The 24,284-nt window shown below is 44.9% G+C and overlaps 1 protein-coding gene across 3 annotated transcripts in view; it reads right to left on the minus strand.

Annotated features, from left to right (window-relative positions):
* The window catches only part of MAST4 (microtubule associated serine/threonine kinase family member 4), a 312,156-nt gene extending 291,880 nt beyond the window's left edge, over window positions 1-20,276 (minus strand). For 2 of the 3 annotated variants that reach the window (XM_049796540.1, XM_049796539.1), the window contains exon 1: window positions 20,019-20,276. In XM_049796540.1, the coding sequence (XP_049652497.1) occupies window positions 20,019-20,276 (258 nt within the window). The remainder of the gene's footprint in view (window positions 1-20,018) is intronic. The other variant, XM_049796541.1, reaches the window with a different exon arrangement.
* Window positions 20,277-24,284: the final 4,008 nt, after the last annotated feature.

Consider the following 24,284-nt stretch of genomic DNA (forward strand, 5'->3'; position numbering starts at 1 on the left):
ATAAAAACCAGTGACAATAGTAAATAATCTTCAAGAAACAAACCCAGTATAGCAGCAGTACCAGAGTACTGGTACTCAGCAGTACAAAAGGTTACTTCAGTACGTTCTTGCAGGAGCAGCCCAGAGTCACTATTTGTGGTCAGCATAATCCCATTCATGCAGTGGACTTCTAGTGTACACACTTTTTACATGTTATTCTTACTCTCAAGAACATTATGTCCTTATAGTAACAAGATGGTTACTCCATCTGGTATGCTAAAAAACTTAGATGTTGCATTTAGACATTAGTACCAACTGACCCTTCCTCAGGAGCTTTCCTCAACTACATTAACTGAAGAAAAATAGTTACCAGCTGTCATCAAATTTTTATTGGTAGTTTCCTATGCTCTCCTATGCCCTATTTTCAATGAAAGCATAACTTGTCAGAGCAAAAAAACCAGCAGCATAGATTTCAATATCTGTATTGTTACCAAGTACTAAAACTTGACTGACTTGCATTCAAAATCCATCATCCTCTTGTAGCACAGTGAATATAGATAATTAATGCATTCCTCCATGGTCTACACACCTCATAATCACGGCCAGGGAGAAAGGAGAACATGTTTTGATCCAGACCATGAGACTAGACGAGAATGAAAAAGCGTTATGGTTTAAGCTCAGCTGGTAACAAAGTACCGGGAAGCCATTCACTCACTCCTCCCCCAAGTGCGATGGGGAGGAGAAAATATAAAGAAACACTCATGGGTCAAGACAAGGACAGGGAGGGATGATTCACCAATTATGGTCATGGGCAAAAAAGCAGACACAACTTGGGAAAAAAACAAAACCTATTTAATTTACTACCAATCAAAAATAAAAAAGGGTAATGGGAAGTAAAACCAAATCTTAAAAACACTTTCACCCCACTCCTCCCTCCTTCCCAGCTCAACTCCACTCCTGATTTTCTCTACCTCCTCCCCACCAGCAGCACAGGGGGATGGGAAATGGGGTTGTGGTCAGTTCATCACATGTTGTCTCTGCTGGTCCTTCCTCCTCAGGGGGAGGACTCCTCACTCTGCCCTGTGTGGTGGGTTGACGCTGGCTGGACGTCAAGTGCCCACCAAAGCCATTCTATCACTCCCCCTCCTCAGCTGGACAGGGGAGAGAAAATATAACAAAGAGCTTGTGGGTCAAGATAAGGCCAGGAGGGATCATTCACCAATTACCGTCACAGGCAAAACAGATTCAGCTAGGGGAAAATTAACTCAATTTCTTACCAATCAACCAGAGTAGGGTAATGAGAAATAAAACCAAGTCTCCAAACACCTCCACCCCTCCCTTCTTGTCAGGCACAACTTCACTCCCGGATTCTCCACCTATCCCCGCCAGTGGCACAGAGGAATGGGGTTTACAGTCAGTTCATCACACGTTATTTCTGCTGCTTCATCCTCCTCAGGGGGAGGGCTCATCACACTCTTCCCCTGCTCCAGCATGGGGTCCCTCCCACAGGAGACAGTCCTCCACAAACTTCTCCCACATGGGTCCTTCCCATGGACTGCAGTTCCTCACAAACTGCTCCAGCATGGGACCCTTCCATGGGCTGCAGTCCTTCAGGCACAGACTGCTCCAATGTGGGTCCCCCATGGGGTCACAAGTCCTGCCAGAATACCTGCTCCAGCGTGGGCTCCTCTCTCCACAGATCCGCAGGTCCTGCCAGGAGCCTGCTCCAGCGTGGGGTTCCCACGGGGTCACAGCCTCCTTCAGGAACCCACCTGCTCTGGCGTGGGCTCCTCCACGGGCTGCAGGTGGATATCTGCTCCACTGTGGACCTCAATGGGCTGCAGGGGGACAGCCTGCCTCACCACGGTCTTCCCCATGGACTGCAGGGGAATCTCTGCTCCGGCACCTGGAGCATCTCCTCCCCCTCCTTCTTCACTGACCCTGGTGTCTGCAGGGTTTTTTCTCTTGCATGTTCTCACTCCTCTCTCTAGCTGCCATTTTCATCTGTCCCAACTTTTTTCGTTCTTAAAAATGTTATCACAGAGGCATTACCACTATTGCTGATTGGCTCGGCCTTGGCCAGCAGTGGGTCCATCTCAGAGCTGGCTGGTATGGGCGCTCTTGAACACAGGGGAAGCTTCCAGCAGCTTCTCACAGGAGCCACCCCTGCAGCCCCCTCCCAAAACCCTGCCACACAAACCCAAAACAACAAGGTCTCCCTAGAAGTGTAATGCCACTATGAAAAGACTTGTATGCATGGCAACTCTTAAGCAAATGAAATTACTAATATAGAGGTGTTACGCTGATCCACATCCTCGAAAGTAATTATGCAGTGCACAAGATAGCTCCAAAAATTAATTAAAAAAACAAAACAAACACCCCCACCAAAAAAGCAAAACGCACAACCCTTTTGAAACTCCCATGCTTTGTTAAAAGTCACTGCTACACCCACACAGACACACAGCTTTAAACAGTTTGAAAGCAAAATGTCTGCAAGCTCCAGCATTTCTTCTGCTCAAAGATCTACTTTACAGGTATATATGTAAGAACTCACTACTGACATTGCAGGTAAAGTAGCAGTGTTCCATGGAAATCATTAAATTAGGCCAATGCAAATAAGCCAACTATTCTTTTTCCTCTATTTTTAAGTAGTCAGGCTACCTCTTAATTTACTTGCAAAACCACTTCACCTGTACAGTATCTTTTAAACAAAGATATCCAACTTTAACATCCAACTGAACACATACCTCTGGAATAGAAACCTCATTACAAGAATATTATTGCTTAGAAAAGACCTTGCACAATTCTTCTAAAGCTACATGCATTGGTGGCTGAACTAAGGCAAGAGCCACCACCCATAAAAGGAAAGTAGCAACAACTAGTTTGGGGAAAATAAACTAAAAATATAAGGGAGAAGAAAAGCCATCTCTACAAAACCAATTCTGTAGTCTTAAACCTATACCAGGGCCATAACACAGCTGATAAATCAGCTATGCTAATAAGCACTCGAGGCTGAAGCCAGTCACACACAGAGTAACAAAATGAAGGCAGCAAATCACAACTCCAGGTGCATGGCTGCATATATTCATCATGCCACATGAACATGGAATCTAGTCATCAAACTGGACAACCTCAGGCCAGCGTGCTGCACACCACCACAGATAACCTCAATACCAGTCCCACATTGCAGATCTCTTAGCTTACCAGTGTAATATTCTTTCAAACCTGCCCCCACCCTTGTGCAGACAGACCATTTTATAATCAACAGAACAATGGAAAAAGAGATGGGTTTCTTGTGCTTTTCCTGAGAGTGCACCTGTTGGGGGGGGGGGGGGGGGGGGGGGGGGAATACCTTAATCCAATTAGCGCCAGAATTTTCAATCTTTTACATAAAACAGCAGCATGATTCCAGCCTCCATGCAACTCAAATCCTAAATTCACACAGCTATTCATTAAAAAGACTGATTGATTTAAGATGACCAAAAGGTTTTAAAACCTTTGCAATTAGAAGACCAGTGAATCCAGCATCAGAACAGACAAATCCTCAACTTCTAATTTATTAAAGGCTTTTTCTTGGCAATCTTTCTTCATAAAGCTAAAAATACTGTTAAAAAAAAAAGTTAAAAGGTTTTCATTAATGTTACATTCCCTTGCCACATACTCCTACTCTTAAGATATTTATTTATAACATCCACCTTTGAAAAATTCCACATATTTTTACAAAAATATTTGTTGAAATAAAAGAGTGCACTATAAATATTGACTTGGTTTTTAAAGCCTCCTCAGATAACTCCATTTACTAACCTAATCTTGTTCCCTCATAGTAGAAAAAGAATTTACACCTCTACCTAGATAAGCAAACAGGCAGCAGTGAGGCTGCAGTAGTTACTGGGACAGTAGATCATGTCAGATCTGTGACACACCTCTGTAATAACATATTTAAGAAGGGAAAAAAGTTGCTGTGGAACAGAAACTGCAGCTGGAGAGAGGAGTGAGAACATTTGACAGAAACCCCTTTGCAGACAGCCAAGGTCAGTGAAAAAGGGGGGAAAGGAGGTGCGCCAGAGGAGGGGATGCCCCTGCAGCCCGTGGTGAGGCAGCAGGCTGTCCCCCCCCCGCAGCCCATGGAGGGGAGCAGGGGAGCAGATGTCCACCTGCAGCCCAGGGAGGATGCCATGATGGAGCAGGCGGATGACCCCGGAGATGGCCTTGACTCCATGGGAAAGCCCGTGCTGGAGCAGTCTGTGCCTGAAGGAATACAGCCCATGGAAAGGACCCACACTGGAGCAGTTGGTGAAGAACTGCAGCCCGTGGGAAGGACGCACGTTGGAGAAGTTCGTGGAGGACTGTCTTCCGTGGCAGGGACCCCAACGCTGGAGCAGGGGCAGAGTGAGGAGTCCTCCCCCTGAGGAGGAAGGACCAGCAGAGACAACATGTGATGAACTGACCACAACCCCATTTCCCATCCCCCTGTGCTGCTGGTGGGGAGGAGGTAGAAAAAAATCGGGAGTGGAGTTGAGCTAGGAAGGAGGGAGGAGTGGGGTGAAAGTGTTTTTAAGATTTGATTTGTCATTACCCTACTCTGGTTTGATTGGTAATAAATTGAGTTAATTTTCCCCAAGTTGAGTCTGTTTTGCCCATGACAGTAATTGGTGAGTGATCTCTCCTGTCCTTATCTCAACCCATGAGCCTTTTGTTATATTCTCCCTCCCCTGTCCAGTTGAGGAGGGGAAGTGATAGAGCGGCTTTGGTGGGCACCTGGCATCCAGCCAAGGTCAACCCACCACACTTATCCATAGACTTATTTTATCCTGTCCCTAAATAAAATCAGTCTTACCTTTCCACAGAGTAAACACGCTTTGGAGACACACACAGTTCAAACGTAACTCTTTGTATTATGAAATCAGTATCAATGTTACTGTTTACACTTAACAGTTTTCAAATGACAGATTTTTCTTCTTATGAAATGACAACTGACAGATATACATACCCTGTAGTGCTACAGGGATAGCTGTTAAAGCTCCATACCTGAACTCACTTATGTTCAGCTCTACAGACCTCAGCAGCAGCACCATCCACTTCCCTATATACATTCAGGGACTTCAGGAGGAAAAGAGCTAGAAAACCATTTTATGCATAACTTCAGTGATCTTCTAAAAATACTGTTGCATAAACAAATTATGTACAGCTTTTCCTCAAAGCAGCAGCAATATCATTGCACACCTATTGCAAATACAGACCCACTACATATTCCAATGGAAGAGCTGGGTTCATCTGGAAACCAACATCAACAGCCACTTCCAACAGCTCTGCAGAAAAGACAACACCTCATTTCAACTTCACTGTTCATAACATATGCAGCTATTACTACAAGTTTAAATTAATTCCTAGGCATTGTTATGTGGCAAGACCACCAGGCACATTTAGAGAAAAAGTAAGGCTATAGCTGAGAAGCCAAGAGCCCAGCATCAGTTACCAGACATGATATTTGAAGTGTTAAATGCACTTAACTGAAAACCCAGCATGAGCTTATAGAGCTGCATTCAGGAACGAAAAAAAAATATTTTACTTGCAAACCGAGCAGAGTTCCCACTGCCAGCCTGCGTCAGATACAAGTGCACAGAGCTACTCTACCTAAACACATTAACAACTATTTTTCGGACACTTTCCTTTTAGAAAGTTTTTGAAAATCATTATATACACAAAGGACTGTGGTGGCCTTGGCCACCTGCCGGCCACCTGCCCAGCCGCTCTCTCGCTCCCCCTCTTCAACAGGACGTGGGAGAAAATAAGATTGAAAAGCTTGTGGTTCAAGTTAAAGACAGGGAGATCCCTCACCAATTACCATCACTGGCAGAACAGGCTCAACTTGGGGAAAATTAATTTAATTTACTGCCAATTAAAATAGAGTTGGCTAGTGAGAAACAAAGACTAATTAAAACCACCCTTCCCCTCCTCCCAAGCTCAACTACACTCCTTCATTCTCAACTCCTCTACCCCTTTCCCCCTGAGCAGCACAAGGGGACGGGGAGTGGAGGTTGGAGTCAGACTATAACAGCTCCTCTCTGCCACTCCTTCCTCCTCACACTTTTCCCCTGCTGCAGTGTGGGTTCTTCCCGCAGAGCGCTGTCCTTCGCACGCTGCGCCAGCATGGGTCCCCTCCGCATGCTGCAGTCCTTCAGAATAAACCTGCTCCAGCAAGGGCTCTCCGTGGACTTCAGCTTCCTTCAGCAAATACCCACCTGCTCCAGCACAGGGTCCTCCCCGGGCTGCAGGGTAGATACCTGTTCCACTGTGATCTCCCCCAGGGGAATCTCTGCTCCAGTGCCTGGAGCACCTTCTCTGCCTCCGCCTTCTCCCACCTTGCTGTTCACAAGGCTGTTTCTCACACATTTTCTCCTCTACATTCCTCACTGCCATCCAGCATTTTGCCCTTTCTTAAATACACTTTCCCCAAGGTGCCACTGTCTTGGCTGAGGGGCTCAGCTGTGCCCTGCAGTGGGTCCACTGGAGCCAGCTGCATCTGGCACAGGGCACCCCGGCCTCTCCTCACAGAGAACAGCCCTGCAGCCCACCGCTGCCAGCACCTGGCCACCCACAGCCAGTACAACCGTACTTGCTGAAGGGAAAAAAAAAAGGACATCTGAGAATGACTTTGCTGAGAAAAGATGCACTTATGAAACTGCACCAAATATGATGGATTTACACAGGCGTTCATGAGCCTCAAATCTGGATTCCAGCTTTAGAGAGCCAGAGAAGGCAGACAGGCACCATTTTGCAAGGTGAGACAGATTTTTGTTTATAGACGCTCTCAGCAAACTGGGCCTGTAGCCATCGAAACCAGACTCTGCAAAGCCACCCTTCAGTCACTCATGTTGCAAGGCAGGGAAGGAGAGAAAAAACAGAACTTGATTTCTTTTGACAACTTCAGCCAAATTCAGTGAAGCTTCAAAAACACCAGTGTTACACCTATGTGTAACCAAGAGCCAAGTAACAAAGGCTTGACTCAACTGTGCTATCTATGTCCAACACTGGGTTTGCCTCATGACATTTTACATGGGCTTACATTTCATGTCTGCACATCCACATGAAAACACTTAAAGGATAATTGTCACTGCGCAAGAATACTCGAGCAATGCATGATGAGTACAATATAGTAAACCAGACAATGATAGTTTTGATAAAGTCTAATTATAAAAGCTCTCCAGGTCCTTTAGTGATTAGTGGTGTAGTGCTGTGCTACAACTCCAAACAGCCAGGAAGTGCACTGAAGTGATCGGCAACATATTGGACACCTCTCAGAGACTTCGGAAGGCCTTCTACCACATCACCGGCAAATGCAGTCACCAGAATTAAGTGCTGTGTCTGCAGGGAAAAGCCTTCGCAGTTAACTCCCCCACACTTTTACTTATATTATTTGAATCTTTTAAAAATGTGTTTGTTTAAGCTTATAAAAATCTTGCAGGAAGAGAAGAGTCATAACTGTCCCAACACTAAAAGGGAAATGAACACAGCTATACATTTTAACATATAACTTCTGTCAATGCATGCTCTGTAATATCAAAAACAAATTCAAGAAGGTTTTGCTGAAGGTTTCTGGTACATAAGTATCATTAACCCACTGAAGACCAAATATCTCCTACACAAGTGCACTAAAACTGCATGGTTTCAGTGGAGTCCTTAAACCTTGGGACCTAGTTTTAAATTTAAACAAGTATCTATTGTTATGGAAATATCTTCTTCCCATAGGTTTATTTAAGCAGCTTAACTGGCTTTATTTGGATGCTACCTGAACAAGTACAGACATTGCACAGTTATCAATATCAAACTGCAGAAGGCATCTGTTAGCAGTACCAGAGACAAAAACAGGCCAAGCCATTCTACTTGTCCACACCTCCTAAAGTATAGGGAAGACTACGTATTTTTTCCATGTTTATTTATGTATGTATAACATCTTTAAGGATTAAAATCATGCGCAATGGTATTGCTTTGTCTCCTAGGAGCCCAGAAAATCTGTTTATAAGCAACTATACCTAGACATAAGGAAGAAGCTGCCAAGGAGTAACTGCATGTAGGAAGAAAGTTCCTATTCAAAAAAATTAAGGCAGACAGAAATCACAGCCTTAGACAGGCAAGACACCTAGGAGGTGGATTACCAAACTCAAATCTAAACAGAAAGGATTAACACACCAACCACCTGTTAATTCTCTCATGAGTACAGCAGATTAACTCAACAATAATCAATGAGGACAGAGGGATTAATGACTAATGAAAACACCACACCGAGCCAGAAATTTTAACTGAAATGATTTTATGTTTACAGTATAACCAAAGCTGCAACTGCAGCTCTTGCAGACACACTTAGCTTAAGCTTATCCAGAAAAAACAGTTCATGAATCAACAGCTGCATGAAGCTCAACACATGCTAGAAAAACCTGACCAGGCACCAACCAAGAACTTCAGGTGGCTAAACTGGGCTGATCTGGGGTCAAGACCATCAGTGTCCAAGCCAGCAAGGCTCCTACTGCCCTTCTGACAAGCCCTGAAGCATACTCGGCTCCTGTACAATTGGTAGTATACCAGGTCACCGCCCCTTGGGATCGGACTAGAGCTGGTCTGAAGTCAGTTCCCCCAAAACACTGTCCTCAACACCAGCCACTTCATCCTGCAAATCCATTCCCCTTGCATTGTGCTACTTGCTTATGTAGGCAAGGCTCTTTCTGCTGCCTTGTTCATTTTGTAGGAACGAGATTTCTGTGAAAATTCTTTCTTCATATCAGGCTCATCTGAGAAGTATAGGACTCTTTTTCCAGAAGCTACACACAAGAAGTTTTAGTGTCAAAATAACTTTCCTGCAACACAATCCATTAAAGCTTCCAAATGGAAAGAATTAAATGAAAGGTATTAATGTAATTACAGGTAGATCACTAGCATTAAAGTAATTTGTTCATAAAAGTAGCAGGGGGTTTTGTTTGTTTTAAAGAAATTTAAAAAGCATGCAAAATTTCAGTAACTGCAACTAGCTACAGGCGAGACACTGGCACACACTTACCTTGAAAAATGTTCCCAACTTCTCCTGGATTAGAGCCCAAGTCCTCAGAGATGTTTAGTTTGCTAATTCCAATTCTGTCTTTGTTTTCCAGTGACAGATCTATGACTTAATGTATCTACATTTGTCATCTGCAGTTTCTGCAACTTACTTTCTTCTTAATTTAATTACCATGCCAAAAACCACTACTTACGAGTGTCATTTTGGGAAAGCAGGCCTGGAATGAAAGTGCTTTAGCTCCTACAGCTATAAAACCTGTCTCTACCTGCTTGTAAGTCACCAGGGCGGATATAGCTGTTAAGGCTATTCCTCTGTTGCACACAAGGTACAATGCCACAGTTCCTGGCATAGCTGCTCTCTCAGGTAGCATGCAGGTGAGGTAATGCAGGGCTGTAACAGCAGGGCTTGCGCCTCCCAGCTGTTTGAGTCATTACCAACATACCAAAGTTCAGATGTACTACTTTTCCTCACTCGCAAACAAGCTTACACCTAAAGTGCCTGATGGTGTGGCCTTTAAGTTTTTGTGCATTTTTAACATACTTCCTTCATTTTGTGGCTAATGGCCCTGTTAATGCAAAGAGTAACATACTTAGAAGCATAAAGGTTATTGAACACTATGTTCATAAGATTTTCCCCTAGTACACCTCATCATACCTTAACTGAACCTCTCTCCTCCTCCTTCTTTCACACCCTTAACCTACCTCTAACTTTCCTACTTTAACTGTAGGACCACTGCTGTCTGAATGTAAGTAACCCTTAAAGTTTCAGCCACTAGTTATTACCTCTGATGAGAATTTAAAACTAAGCATACTGAGTTTGGATAGAAGCAAACCAGGGGAGACCACAAAAACAGGTGCCAGAAGGGAAGATAATAGCATAGAGTGATAGCACTGTAAACCACTATTAATATTCTTTAACTCACATCTTCTTTCTGAGAAGACCAGATGTCATGCAACTACCTTAACACATACTCAGTGTGAACATATATACGGTCTCTCAGCAGAATTCAGTGCAACTCTGAGCCCACGCTATAATTTCAATACACGGTCTGTGGTTCAGCAAACTCAAGAACTCAATGAAACTCAAGAAAGTCAATGACTGTCACCACTCTGCAATGACCAGTAAGTGATATGCCCAAGTTTACCAGCTTGCTGTTTCAGCTAATCAGTCTGTAATGTAGACCCACATTTTCTAAAAGTATGTACAGCCAACCCAATATGCAGTACTCTGCTGTGGAGCTGCACCAAGGAAATCAATGGACTTAACTTTGGAACATATCCTCCAGTAGTGTAATGTGTTAACATCACCAGTATTTGAACAAACAGGAAGGGGAAGGAACCACTGATAACAGGTTAAAACACAGCCAGAAGGTTTACATTGGCCCATCTACTTATCAAAACTATAAAGACCCAGCTGAGCTGAAGGATTTCCCTGTGACATTTTGTAAACCATCTATTCTGATAGCTAGCTCAGAACAAAATATATCAGGCACAATGCGCCCTGCCCTTCCCTGTCATGTACTATGCACAAAACCTGAAACACAGCATGAAAGACAACTGAGACATTTTTGTTATATGGCCTGAATAACAGCTTTACAATGAAAGCATCCACTGAGCCATAGCTACAGCATTATTACATTCTAGTAAAAGCTTCCTGAGGTAACAATGAAAATCAAATTAGCATTTTAGTGCAGTAGTTCATCTGCTTCATTCACGCACAGCTCTCTTCCTCAGGAAGAGAATGGGATCATTAATAGTCCAGGTGCAATTAACTATATAGTCCTACTAGCATGGCAGCATGGCCTCACAAAGTAATTTTGTCACTCTGTATATAAGCACCACTCTCTAGAAATTAAAACTAAATAAAAAAAAATAAAAAGGATATACTGAGATATACATAGTTGTTACAACAAAACACTGCAAAATGTGTCTAATACACAAGTTTCTCTGCCAGGCAACAGGGAATTAATCTTTCTTGGCTACACAGGTTGCCATCCTATAATCAGTTATTTTCATCCACACATAATTTAGGAAGAGGTTTTTGTAGCTTGCATATGGCTTCTTTCCTTTTTTGCTTCTCTTGGAAGTCACTTTCAGAGCTCTTTGATCAGAAAAGCAAAAAAAAAGTCTCGTTTTCTAGTTCAAGACTGTAGGTGATATCAACTAAGAAAGAAAAAAGTATTGCATTCATCCCTGGTTCCCACTTGAAACATAGAGGCACTCAGTAAAGAAACCTGTGGCAAGGGCTACCAGGCTATTTATACAGCAGAACACTTGAGCTTTAACCCTTGACATACTTGTAACTCATCTCTGAACAGCACAAATTCATCGACTTAGTTACATTTGTAAAGGAGGGGAAAGTATTCATCCCACTGTTCCCTAGCTAAAGCAGGACAGTCTTTCAGCTGGGAAGTCTGATGAGAGCATCCCTTTCAGCTAGGAAAGGGTAAGTAAAACTTTACTTGGCTCAGTAAACCCAAAAGCTAAGACAGGTTCCTGACTTGATTTCAAAGCATATTTTGTTTGCCAGCACTCCCCCACATTTTTCACCTTTTCAGCTAGCTTGTCCTCAAGTAGTGTGGTGGGTTGACGCTGGCTGGACGTCAAGTGCCCACTAAAGCCGTTCTATCAGCTGGACAGCCTCCTCAGCTGGACAGGGGAGAGAAAATATAACAAAGAGCTTGCGGGTTAAGATAAGGACAGGAGGGATCATTCATCAATTACCATCACGAGCAAAAAAGATTCAGCTAGGGGAAAATTAACTCAATTTCTTACCAATCAACCAGAGTAGGGTAATGAGAAATAAAACCAAATCTCCAAACACCTCCACCCCTCCCTTCTTGTCAGGCACAACTTCACTCCCGGATTCTCCACCTATCCCCCCCAGTGGCACAGAGGAATGGGGTTTACAGTCAGTTCATCACACGTTATTTCTGCTGCTTCATCCTCCTCAGGGGGAGGGCTCATCACACTCTTCCCCTGCTCCAGCATGGGGTCCCTCCCACAGGAGACAGTCCTCCACAAACTTCTCCCACATGGGTCCTTCCCATGGACTGCAGTTCCTCACAAACTGCTCCAGCATGGGACCCTTCCATGGGCTGCAGTCCTTCAGGCACAGACTGCTCCAATGTGGGTCCCCCATGGGGTCACAAGTCCTGCCAGAATACCTGCTCCAGCGTGGACTCCTCTGTCTCCATGGGGCCACAGGTCCTGCCAGGAGCCTGCTCCAGCGTGGGGTTCCCACAGGGTCACAGCCTCCTTCAGGAACCCACCTGCTCTGGCGTGGGCTCCTCCACGGGCTGCAGGTGGATATCTGCTCCACTGTGGACCTCAATGGGCTGCAGGGGGACAGCCGGCCTCACCACGGTCTTCCCCATGGGCTGCAGGGGAATCTCTGCTCCGGCACCTGGAGCATCTCCTCCTCCTCCTCCTTCTTCACTGACCTGGGCATCTACAGGGTTGTCTCTCACATGTTCTCACTCCTCTCTCCAGCTGCCATTTCTGTCTGTCCCAGCAACTTCTTTTTCCTTCTTAAAAATGTTATCACAGAGGCATTACCACTATTGCTGATTGGCTCGGCCTTGGCTGGCGGCGGGTCCGTCTTAGAGCCAGCTGGTATGGGCTCTGTCGGACACAGGAGAAGCTTCCAGCAGCTTCTCACAGAAGCCATCCCTGCAACCCTCGCCCCCCCCCCCCCCCCCCCCCCCCGCTACCAAAACCTTGCCACACAAAGCCAATACAAGTAGCTGCACCTTTTTTCCTTTTCCCTCTATCATTGCACAAAGGGCTACCAGCATTTAATGATTTTTAAGCATAAGTCTCCATCAGTCATATATATTAAAACTCAATACCACCCAACTATTAAAACCATGTTTCAAAAAGAATTTTAAACTCCACAGCTGCAAGAGAAGAGCTGAAAAAAACAGAAATCTGAAGGCTGAAGCAACAAATGATAAAAATTTGGGGGGTGGGACTACGAAGTATTTGAAGACCACACCGCTGTTTTTAAAGGGGCTTAGCAATAGCAGGGACAGTACTGCTTGTGATACCGTTAACACTGTGACGCTCCCAAGATAAGCTAAAATGCCACTGTGCTTGGTACCTTACAAAAACAAAAAAAACCCAGACAGAACAAGAAAAACAAAAATATTTGTTCATCATCCTTTTCTCTTTCACTTGTCAAGCTGTTAAAAAGACTGGAATTTCTCTTGGAGTCAGAGCCTGAACAGGTCATTTCCCAACCCAGCAGCAGAACAGGCGGAACCTGCCTCACTGAAGTTCTTAGTAACAGGCATCTGCTTCACCATATTGGGCATGTGAGAAAGCCTTCAGCCTGGGTCAGAGCAATTCTGCCTAAGGAAGCTTTAACAGAAAACTTTAAGGGCTTTGTTCACATCAATCTTCTGAGATTCATCACACCCCTTTTTCATAAGTCCCCAAATTCTGCATTTTAGGTTTTTGCCTCTAAAATAAGGCCAAGTATCTTCTTCTCATGCTTTGTACAGAAGGGCACTACTGGTTAATGTTTGCCAGCTCCAGGTAACCCAAACAGCAAGATCAGAAACCAAGTAATTGATATGTATTAATGCTTCAACACGGCGGTCTTTGAGACTACAGTTGTGCTTTGGGGGTAGGGGGAAAGAGTGCATAATATGCAACAAAACCAAGAGGAAAGTTACCCCATTACATGGATTGTTGCAGTAACAGGCTGTCTGGCTGCTCAGCTTGATAGCTCGAGGACCTCCTCACTTGCACTGCACTTGACAGTGCTTGTATTTTATGCCTCTAGACTTGAGACTCTTTTATCCCTTTGTGTAAACTCAACTTTACATAAGCTGTTACTGCTAGCAGAGCAGCCCCATCATATGGAGCTTCCTCATAGTACAGGAGTAGCACCACATTGTTATGTTTACTGACATTCAGTTCAAAGCAACTTACATCTAGCCAAAATGCTGTCAAAGGCAGCAGACTATGCTGGACTTAGGCCGTCCTCCTTCTACAGAGCTGCAGCTTTTCAGAAAAGATGTTTCTCTACATTTGATTACACAGTTGAACATACAGATACTAAGGGATCCTGAAGATTAGCCTCAGGACTATGTCCTCCTGCCTGTAAAATTTAAAGGGTGCAAAAGGCCCACTCAAACATTTTTGCAAATGCATTCAAATTTCGGTTTTAAGATTAATTATGAGGTCCTCACCCACCTCCTTCCAGGAGGACTTTAAGTAGCTAAATAGTTCTGGGACATGAAAACAGATATGCAACTCAGTGTATGAACCTGCTTCTTCAGCTTTCGCTTACTCCAAGTGAGAAGGGAGATGCTCTACTTACAGACTTATTTATACCCACCAAACATCTTGAAAAGAAGCTCCAGAGAGCTGCAAACATTACCATTGTACAGATAATCTAAAACCTCAAGCAACAGCACACAGCTGTATTAGATAAAGCCCTCAACCACGTGTGTCTCCTTGTCCTAGTTTATTTCTCAGATAATAAGCGTGCATGTCAAGCATGCACCTTGAAGGCCTATCCTGCACACAGGAAATTTAAAGTAGGAGACAAACATACATTTTTTCATACTAAAAGCAAATCAAGAAAGTGTTTTACATGACTGTTGAGACAGCCCTACACACTTAAAGGGTAAAGTATTTAACTTTATAGGTAATTTATCACAAACATATCTAAAAAGTAAAAGCAATGCTGTTTCTCTGGCTCAGGTGACACAAGAACAGTTTTGTGGCTGCTCTAGGCTAGGTGAGTGTTTATTTAATCTGACTGCAATCATTTTAATCCTGAGAAGTACACATTTTATGACTGTATTACTATTCCTTAGGATGGTCTAAGGATCACACTCTAGCAATTAGGCAATTCATCTTTAGGTAGCTGTAACATTCAGGGTGTACTACAGCAGGGAATGATTCATCACTGTCAGAGACAAAAAAGTCTGAAACAATTAAAAGAAAAATCTGTGCTATCTCCCACATGGTCTAAGCATGTCCCACAGTTAGTACTTCAGCAGGACAAGCAGGAGGGGAAAGAGAAAGGTAACAAAACCACTACTAGTTAGGTCATAGTGACACTTCGACAGAACTAACACTACCTCCATTATACACCGATGTACATGTAAACATTGCCATCACTTCACAAACTCTTTGCTTACTTTATCTCAAAGCATTTTGATTTCCACCCCGCCCCCAAGTTACACTACATTTTGTTGGGGTGAAGATCTGGCTGACAATCTGTAACGCTGGAGATACTGTAGCTCTCTAGTGGACATATGCTTAAGGACAAATGTGTGAAAGAGCAGCTTTTAGAGCAATACTTTCTTTATCACCCTCTTCAGCTTGCTATGAGTACTTTCATGACAGAATTGTAGCTTCCCAGTAATTAATTCTCACCATACAGTCCTCCTGAAGCCACACCAGATTGCAACATGAACAGCAAGAAGGCAGATTCAGGCGGAGTTAGCAGCAACAGAAAAAGCTTTTGTACTTCTCACTCCGTACGGTGAAGTATCTTTTTTAATACAGGATATACATCAACTAGAGATTAGGAGAAAATGTACAATAATCAGCCTCAAAGGTCAGCGGACATTTTTCATGAGAAACACTGTCTTTTCATGCTGTTCATCATCCTTTCAGCACAGTATCAACTCTGATAGTCACTTCAGTGCCAAACAATTTACAGAGCAAGAACTGAAATTATGAGAAAAAAATACCATATCTTCCCCTTTTTTTGTGGGTGGTTTTATTTGAGGGGGGGGTTAAAACATCTAAAATAATGAAGAGGACTCACTATGGTAATTTGGAACTGGCAGGTTCAGAAGCTTTTGGATCCATTTGAGACCAAGACAGTTGTGCTGTATCGCAAAGCAGTATTCTCTGTGAAAGACTACTCATCTTGGTTTGTTGCTCTGCTCTGGTAAGCAATGAGTATTCCCAGTTACTGTGACAAAGTTTGTAGAAAGATAAGCTCTTTCAGTAGGTCAGCTGACAGAGGTGGAAGAGAGAGACAACTCTCAGATACACAATTTAACCTTCAGATCCTTGGGATTACTGTTGTAGTTAAAGAATCCATAGCTTGCCTTCATCCTCTTCTTAAGAAACAAGATTAACCCAGGTGAGCTCTCACCTGCTCGGAAAAACACTAAAATTTGGAAGCAACCATCAAAAAAGCATATCCCATGCTGGCCTGAAAGACTGTAAAACATTTTGAATGGGAGAGACTAATGCAGCCAATGACATTTGGCACCATTTGCCTCAATAAACCTCATAAAACACGTTTCCTGTTCACAGTCACTTTTTTTGCCAAAAGGAAGACTATGGTAGAGAAGATAGAAACACAACAGAAAGGAAAATGGGAAAACCCTGGGGTTTTTTGCATTTATCCCTTTCCCCATAATCCTGGTCTGGTATTGACTACCCACAGAATGTAGAAGCAGCCAGATTACAACAGAAAACATGCTGTTGCCCAGCCTTGACTCCTCCCTTTACAGTCTGGAAAACACTCTTTCCAAGAAGAAGAGTTGTAAAGAGAATACAGACTAATCCTTAAAAAACTAAACAACAATGCTGTGTCAGGAAAGTGGTGAACCGTCCTCTATGCAGTGTTTGCCTCGAGTGCCTTTCACCATGCAATCCCATCCTGCCTGCTTCTGTCAGCAGCCAGCCACTCACCTCACAAGAGCATAGGCAAATAATCTGCTCTAATTCATTTGAATTTCAGGTGTTTACTATCCACAGCGCTACAATGCACTGATGTTCCAAAGCAAAGTACTTCCTACGTGAAGTTAAAGCCATGTTTAATTCTCATATGTCTAAGATCTCAGAGTAAGATGTCAAAAACACTTCAGTAACTGATGGCCCTAATCTTGTAAACTATCATTTGTTCTTGCTTACATGAAATGAGAGACTGCTTTTCTTTGCTGGGGGCGGGGGGGGGGGGGGGGGGTGGGGTGGATAAGGTGAAGTTTATGGAACAGTAGGATGACGGAATGATAACAGGGAAAAAAAAGTGATGTGCCTTCTCTTCCCACCTTGACAGTCCCTTCCCTATTCACCTCCAGAAATTAACTCTTTCAGATGTGATACTCTGAAGATGAGTTACCAAGTTTTCGGTTCTACTCTTTTTGGTAGAATAGAAATGTTCACATCGTTCTCGGAAAAAGACATAAAACTCATAATGGACCACAAACCATAGAAGAGCAGCCTGGGCTATGTAAACAGTAACACCACTCAAGAGACCTCTGAAATAATCATTCTGTTCTAGTCAGCTCTGGCAAGGCCTAAATTTGAGTATGGCATCCTGGTTTTTGATGTCATGCTTCAAGACAGATGTGACCAGTTGGAAAGAGTCCACAAGACAGCAATGAGAATGATCAGATGTCCGGAAATGCAGTCTATAAGGGAAAGCCTTATAGAATTTATTAAAGCCACTGCTGCTGTTTAGTCTGAAGAAGAGGTCCAGGAGGAGACAAGATCAGAGTTGTCAAGTATGTCATATGCAATGTCACAGGAGAATAAATAGTTCTAGTGGACTACCACATAAAGTAGTAACACATACGGGAAAATATGCATGTTTTATAATTACCCATTCATAGATTTAGTTTGAAAATATTTTTTATGTCATGGCTTTGAAGAATTTACTGACAACTAAAGTAGCAGCAAGAGAGGTATCAGGACAACCTGTTTCACTGCTGTCTAGAGGATACGGAACAGCCATGACAACAGATTCAATTCTGCTATATTGGCAAGAGAAAGAAGGACAGGGCAAGAGGAGAAATGAAACCTGGAAGAGCAGGATCAAGCACTGAGGATCTCTAAAACCAGAAGAACTCAGAAACAGAACACTGCAGAGAACATCAAAATTTTCATTATTTGACAGTAATTAGGTGGGATGTCAATGCGAAAACGGTATCTTAAGCACTTCTCTCAATGTTACACTTTTAGCAGGTAGCAAGTAAAGAAAGCCTGAAATCATCTGTACGTTCATCTCAGACCTTAGTCTTCCCTTTTTCCACTACCCTTGAAGGTTTCAGTGTGCAAGTAACATAGATGCACTCTCAGTTTTAAATTAACATGCATTCATTTATGTCTGCACTCTAATGCATTGTGGTGTCCTTGCACAAAAAAATTATGATTATACAGGTGGATTTGTCAGGTGGCTCTGCAGGCAGGCAGGGATTCAGCTGCAAGCACTAACTATAAGAAAATGGAGGGATGGGCAAAACCAAAGCACAAAACACACAAAAAAGATTGGTTTCAGATACCAAAGGAATCTAGCAGGGAGGAATAAATGGGAGGGAAGAAGGCTCCATATTCTAAGCAATCTTTCCCACTGCATCAAAATGAGTTTATGCCTCTAGCATTACCAACTGCAGGTGAGGCATCAGATTGCCCATGTAGAATTTCCAAATTCCAAGGAATGCAATGTTGACTTCTTTTGGGCTTACCTTCCCTGTACTTTCAACTCAAAAAAGTGCCTGTAATTCATCTCCAAAGCACACACAGAAATAACCAGCCTTAACCAGAAGTTAACTGGTCTGCCAATAGCTGCGAGTTCAGCTAACTGAACAGACACCGTTTGTGTATTTCTACACAGTATTTTGCAGGCTTACCAACCAAGCACCAAACCAACTAGACACCACGTAGCTGTGGTAAGCACAGCCCGCAGCCCACACATACAAGACCTGCCAAGAAGGAGGATATATTAATTACCTACCAGTGAGCACCATGCTAACAGCAGCTACAGAGCTCCTACTCAGTTCAGTGAATAAAGCAAGTTCACATCTCTATAAAAAAAATAAATTATGTGGATATATCCACATTCATTCTACTACTATCATAAATGCACTTTGCTGTACATACATTCCACCCTTTGTGGGGTCATGGAGTCAAAACAGACCAGGAACGTGATCCAAGGTTGAGTATTCAAAGAAAATAAAAAAAGGGGGGGGGAGGGGGGGAGGACACGATAGAGAAAGTTATATTTAGATCCAATTCACCATGCTGTCCTACAGTTCTATCAATTCAATGGAGGAGGCACCAGGAAATGAAGGGGAAAACAGGAGCTATATAAACAGCCATTACTGTGGAGGCAAACATTCCTGGCAACCACAGCTTAACTAGTTGCAAATAACTTCAGCCAGCGCTTCACAGATATTCCTGTAAAAGTGCCAGGGTCTTCAAAAAAAAACCTTTGCACATCCAGACGCATAAATGCGCAGAATAAAGAACTGCCACCTAAGAGCAAATATAAAAGCTGGCCACAACAAAAGGCAAGTCAGCCGCTCAACTAAGACATACAGAATATTATGTGCAGAGCCCAAGTAAAGCAGCAGCCAGACATAAGAATGTGCTTGGTTTGGGGGTCACGGCAAGAAACACCTTTAAGGCGTGCGAACCAGGCAACAAGGGGAGGGGGCGGGGGGGACGGGTCTCAGACACAAAAGAGTCACTTTGCTGTAACATAGTGGGGGGGTTGTTTTGTTTTTAAGAGTGCCGTTAGAAGGTACTGGAGACAGATCTGGAGGGGAGGGAACAGCACAGCATGCACATCCGCGTATCACGCTACAGATGTATCGCCCACAGAGCTCCTCCATAATCCACAGCCTCTCGTTAGCTCTCCCAAGAGGATTAGTGTACTTTAGGGGCTTGCCCATCACTTCCGTCTGACGTTGAAGAGTTTGCTTTAGAAGAACGCTACCCAAAGGTGACACGCTACAAAAAACAAGGCTTCCTGAAACAAAAAAACACCCCCTCCGTACAAAAACCCTCAATGCCGGCAGCCAGAAGCGGCGAGAGCCGGGGCAGCAGGAACAAGAACGCCCCGGGGCTACCAGGCGAGGTGACGCGAGGGGCTGCACCCCGGCGGCCACGAAGCCGCTCCGCGCCGCGGGGGGCACCTCCGCCTCCCGCCCCGGGCGGGGGGTCCCGGCGCGCCCCCCGTGCCGCCGGGCGGGAGAAGCAAGCGCCGCCGCCCCGGCCCCGCGCACCTCCTCATTCCGCTCCTCCAGCGAGGCGTCGTCCTCCGCCCGCCCGCCGGGGCTCGCCCGCTCCTCGCCCGGGCGCCGCCGCCGCCCCGCCGCCGCCGCCGCCGCCGCCGCCCCGCCGGGGGCCGCCGCCAGCCCGCCGCCGCCAGGCTCCCCCTCCTCGGAGAGAGTTTCCGAGCCGGAGGAGGAGCCGGAGCAAGAGGAGCCGACGTGGCCGGCGCCCCGCGGCCGCTCCGGGGCCGCCGAAACTTTCTCAGCCATGGCCGGGGGCTCAGAGCCGCGCCGCCCGCATGCCCCGCCGCCGGTAGCTCCGCGCCCCCCCCCCACACTCCGCAGAGCGCGGCGGCGGCGGCGGCGGCGATCCCCGGGCCGGGCCGGCTACGGCGCTGCCGGGCGGCGGGTGGTGCCTGCGGGTGGGGCGGGGCCGGGCCGGGCCGGGCCGGGCCGGGCGGAGCCAATGGCGCGGGGAGGGGGGCGGGCCCGGCGCGGAGCGCCGAGGGAGGGAGGCAGGTAACGGGGCGGGAAGGGGCTGCCGCCGCGGGGACCCGGCGGCTCCGGTGGCGGAGCGGTGTTAGCGCGGCGCGGGCCGCCGCGGGCTGGGTCCGCCTGCGGGCGAGGGGAGGGTGCCGGGGACGGGGGATCCCTCAGGCTGCCCCTCGTCGCGAGCGGAGGCAGGCGGTCGGGGAGAAGCCGCGACGCCCCGGGGCTGCCGGTCCCTGTCCCCGGCAGCCCGGTCCCGCCGCCTGCCCCGGTCGAGGGAGGCGGCCGGAGGCAGCCCGCGGTGCGGAGAGGGCAGCGGCGTCTGCCAGAGGCCGCGGGCGGCCGGGGTGGGCTCGGCGGGCGGTGGGCAAGGTGCGGCGCGGCGGGGGCGGGGGCGGGGGCACGGCGCGCCCTGCTGCGCTCCGCGGCGGGGCGATGCCGGCGGTTAAGTAGGGGCAGGGGCTTCGCATGACAATAGGGTTTTCTACGCCCGTCTTCCTTCAAAAAGGAGCTATCGGCAGTTTATCGCAGCGGCTGTGCCAGCTTCGCGTCGAGTGCGAAAGGCTGCAGACGCCTGGTTATGGTCTTGCAGCAAGCCGAGTCCCTTCGGGTCTTTGACTTTGAAACGGGCGCTGACATTGGGATTTGTGGCCAGGCTTTTACAGGCGTTGCAACCCAAGCAGATCACAGGAGTTAGACACCCGAAAGCTTTTGCAAATCCTCCTAGACAACTCCTTCATCTTTAAGGACCTAAATGGCTTTTAAACCTAGTTGCCCTGTCAATTTTTAAAATATTGTTTTAAAGTATTCACTTGAAAAAATTTTTTTTTTCTTGTCCTGAGGTGTCGGTAGTGATAACATAGGTCCTAATCTAATGTATTGGTATTGTATATAAATATGTAACTGTATACAACAGAGCCTTATTTGCTTATGCCTCTACAGCCCAGGGTCCCCTGGGCTAATCCAATTGTGGAATCAAAACAGATTAAGCGCTTTGGTAATGAAAAAAGTCCCGCAGTATCACTACAGAGTAGATATCATCTCCATTTCATAGAAAAAGAAATGTGAGCACAGACCAGTTATTTATGTGCTCTAATTAACACAGTACGTAGATAATGAAAGTAGGAGCCAGAATGCAAGTCTCCCATTTTTCAGATTTGTCATTTGACCATTTTATCCAGTATTCCCAGATGGTAAATGGAAAAAAAAATATTATATTTTTTTTAATGTTACAATGATTATATGGATTATCAGATTAACAGTGGAAGTAAAAATAACTACATAACATTCTCCAAAGCGCAGTCCTTCTCTGCTTTGAATGAGCTATTAATGCTGGATATTAAGTTGTAACAATGCTGATTGATAGTTCTCTGTGGTTTCTTGTCAGTACTTAGATCAGGCCCTTAAAACAGCTAGAAGTTAATTTATTGGGGAAGAGGATCATAATAGTCACTAGGGACAGAATTTGACCCAGAAATTTGCCTATAACAACATTTGATGATAAGGAAACTTGAGGTATATGCAGAAACACAAAAACTAATTTTGGCTAAATGAATTATACACATAATACTGCTCCAAAGCTAACTATAATAATTTTAACTAATCAGAGAAAAGAGTTCCTCCTCAGTACTCCAGGGTCTGCAGACAAGCTCTTGTATCTCCAAAACCTGGGTTTACTCGTAATTCCTGAGTCCATGGATCTTAAAGCCAAACCTCCTCCAGCCAGATTCTGCCTCTAGTTTAGTGTCATTCTCATAGCAGAACAACTGGCTTAATTTCCTACCTGGGAATTCGCAATGTATAAGAAAATTGCCAGGTGGTGAAAAGCAACACTGCAGATCTTTGTCACTTCCTTTTCTTTCTCTTACTGCCTGAGATGAGACCGGAGAAAATAGAGCTTAGCCAAAGTGCTCCTACACTTCACTTATTATCAGCTGCCAGAACAGCCCCTGTAATCTGGGGGCAGCAAGGCGCATATTAGAATAGTCTCTAAACTACTCTAATTTATGCCATAAATTGAAATCTGAGAAGGCACTCAAGATTTATTATATCACCCCAGAGTTACAGAAGACAAGTGACAGTATTGTTCTGCTTTGCCCTGTAGACTATGCCAGATCACGTGCTCTGCTAACATTATCTTACACAAACAGAAGAGGAGTGCTATGCTGCCTATATTTGCTAAAAGGGAGCTGAAGCTAAAAGCAGCAAAGATAGAAGTTTACATTATTTTCCATCCTGGGAAAATGGCTATTGCTTGCACCTCACCAGTGATGTACTTTGTGGCAAAACACTGAATATCTGGCATGACTTGAGAAGCTCATTTTGAAAACATTTTTTTAAGAAGATGTCCATATTTAATAAGCTTTGAGCACCTTGGATTCATTTGGTGGAGAGTAGGGAGACAACTGTGTAGCTCAGAGTGGTCCAGTCTCAGCTACAGCAGGAGCCAGGCTCAGCTTTGGGAACATTCACCCATTCACATGCTTTTTTTCCACCTGTATGTTTACAAGCAGCCATCCCCTGATCTGCTCAGCTTTCCCTTTCTGTTCTCCCCAAGTACACACAGCAGTCACCCACTCTGCGCGGCACATCCACAGCAGGCTACTCCTACCCCACTGCTCTTCTTTCCCTCTCCAGCCTCCACGCCTCAGGCAAGGAAACGTCCCTTTCCTCCCTTTCCTTCGAGTAGGATCATACTTTCTCTCCACAAGTTGTGTTCAGCACTGCACAAATAGAAAGTAAAACACAATCTTTGCATAATTTATAATTAAGGAAAATAGTCCTATGGTTTGGTACAGCTCTTCACTATGTGCACTACTCAGTGCTTTAATGTCAGCTAACTGAAAACAAAATACAAGAAAAGAAATAAAACTCATCTCAAAATTCCCTGGTTACATACCTGCTTGTTAATGCTTGGGAAATGCTTACGCTCTGTGTCTTGAAGGACTAGAAGAATGACTGGCTAACAGATTTATTGACAAGTTTGGCACACGGGAAACACTGCAAAAAAGCATGAAGTGGTGTAGAAAAATGGTCAGTTAATCATAGCTATACATGAGACAGCATGAAAAGACCTGTAAGAAGGTAATGATTGGTTTTGTAATTGGCCTTGAAGATAAAGATCAGGGTCTTTACCAAGAAATGATAGCAAGGAATCAAAGGAGCAGATATATGGTAAAAATGACAGGCAAAGACAGTGAACATTGCAGCAGTGCATTGAATAAACCAGAGAAAAGTCAGAGGGAAAGACTATGCAACTCAAGACAAAAATAAAAGAGGTGGAACAATGGCTTTATCAGGGCAAACATCTGTCCCATGCTATAGCTTTAATGGATCAAATGCAAAAAGTCGAGTTTTGTAGTAGCTATTGCATCAGGTTTATGACATTAGTTGTCTTCAAATTATTGCATTTTCAAATTAGGCAGTGTTCCATCAAATTCTGTTTTATACTGCTTTGAATATTCTTCCCCTTTGATTCTGCATATTTAGGCAAAAGTCCACATCTGCAAGAAGCAGTTTTCAAAACACACTGATAGAGTGGGGTTAGCACCTGAGAAAATCCCTAGACAAGACTGACAAACCTGGCAAATGCAAGGCTCTCCAAATAATACAGTTACACTACCGGCAGCAACAGCGCTCTGCTTCCCTTTCTACATAGTAAATGTTCATTAAGCCTGACCTGGAAGAACCACTTCTTTGGATGAATAAGTCTCCATGCTTACTCAGTTCTTGCCCTCCCTGTTGAGACTGCCAACAGCATTGCCAATTAGTGCCAATCCTGAATGCAAA

This window comes from Accipiter gentilis, chromosome Z (genome assembly GCF_929443795.1).
Source record: "Accipiter gentilis chromosome Z, bAccGen1.1, whole genome shotgun sequence".
NCBI classification, from domain to species: Eukaryota; Metazoa; Chordata; class Aves; order Accipitriformes; family Accipitridae; genus Astur; species Astur gentilis.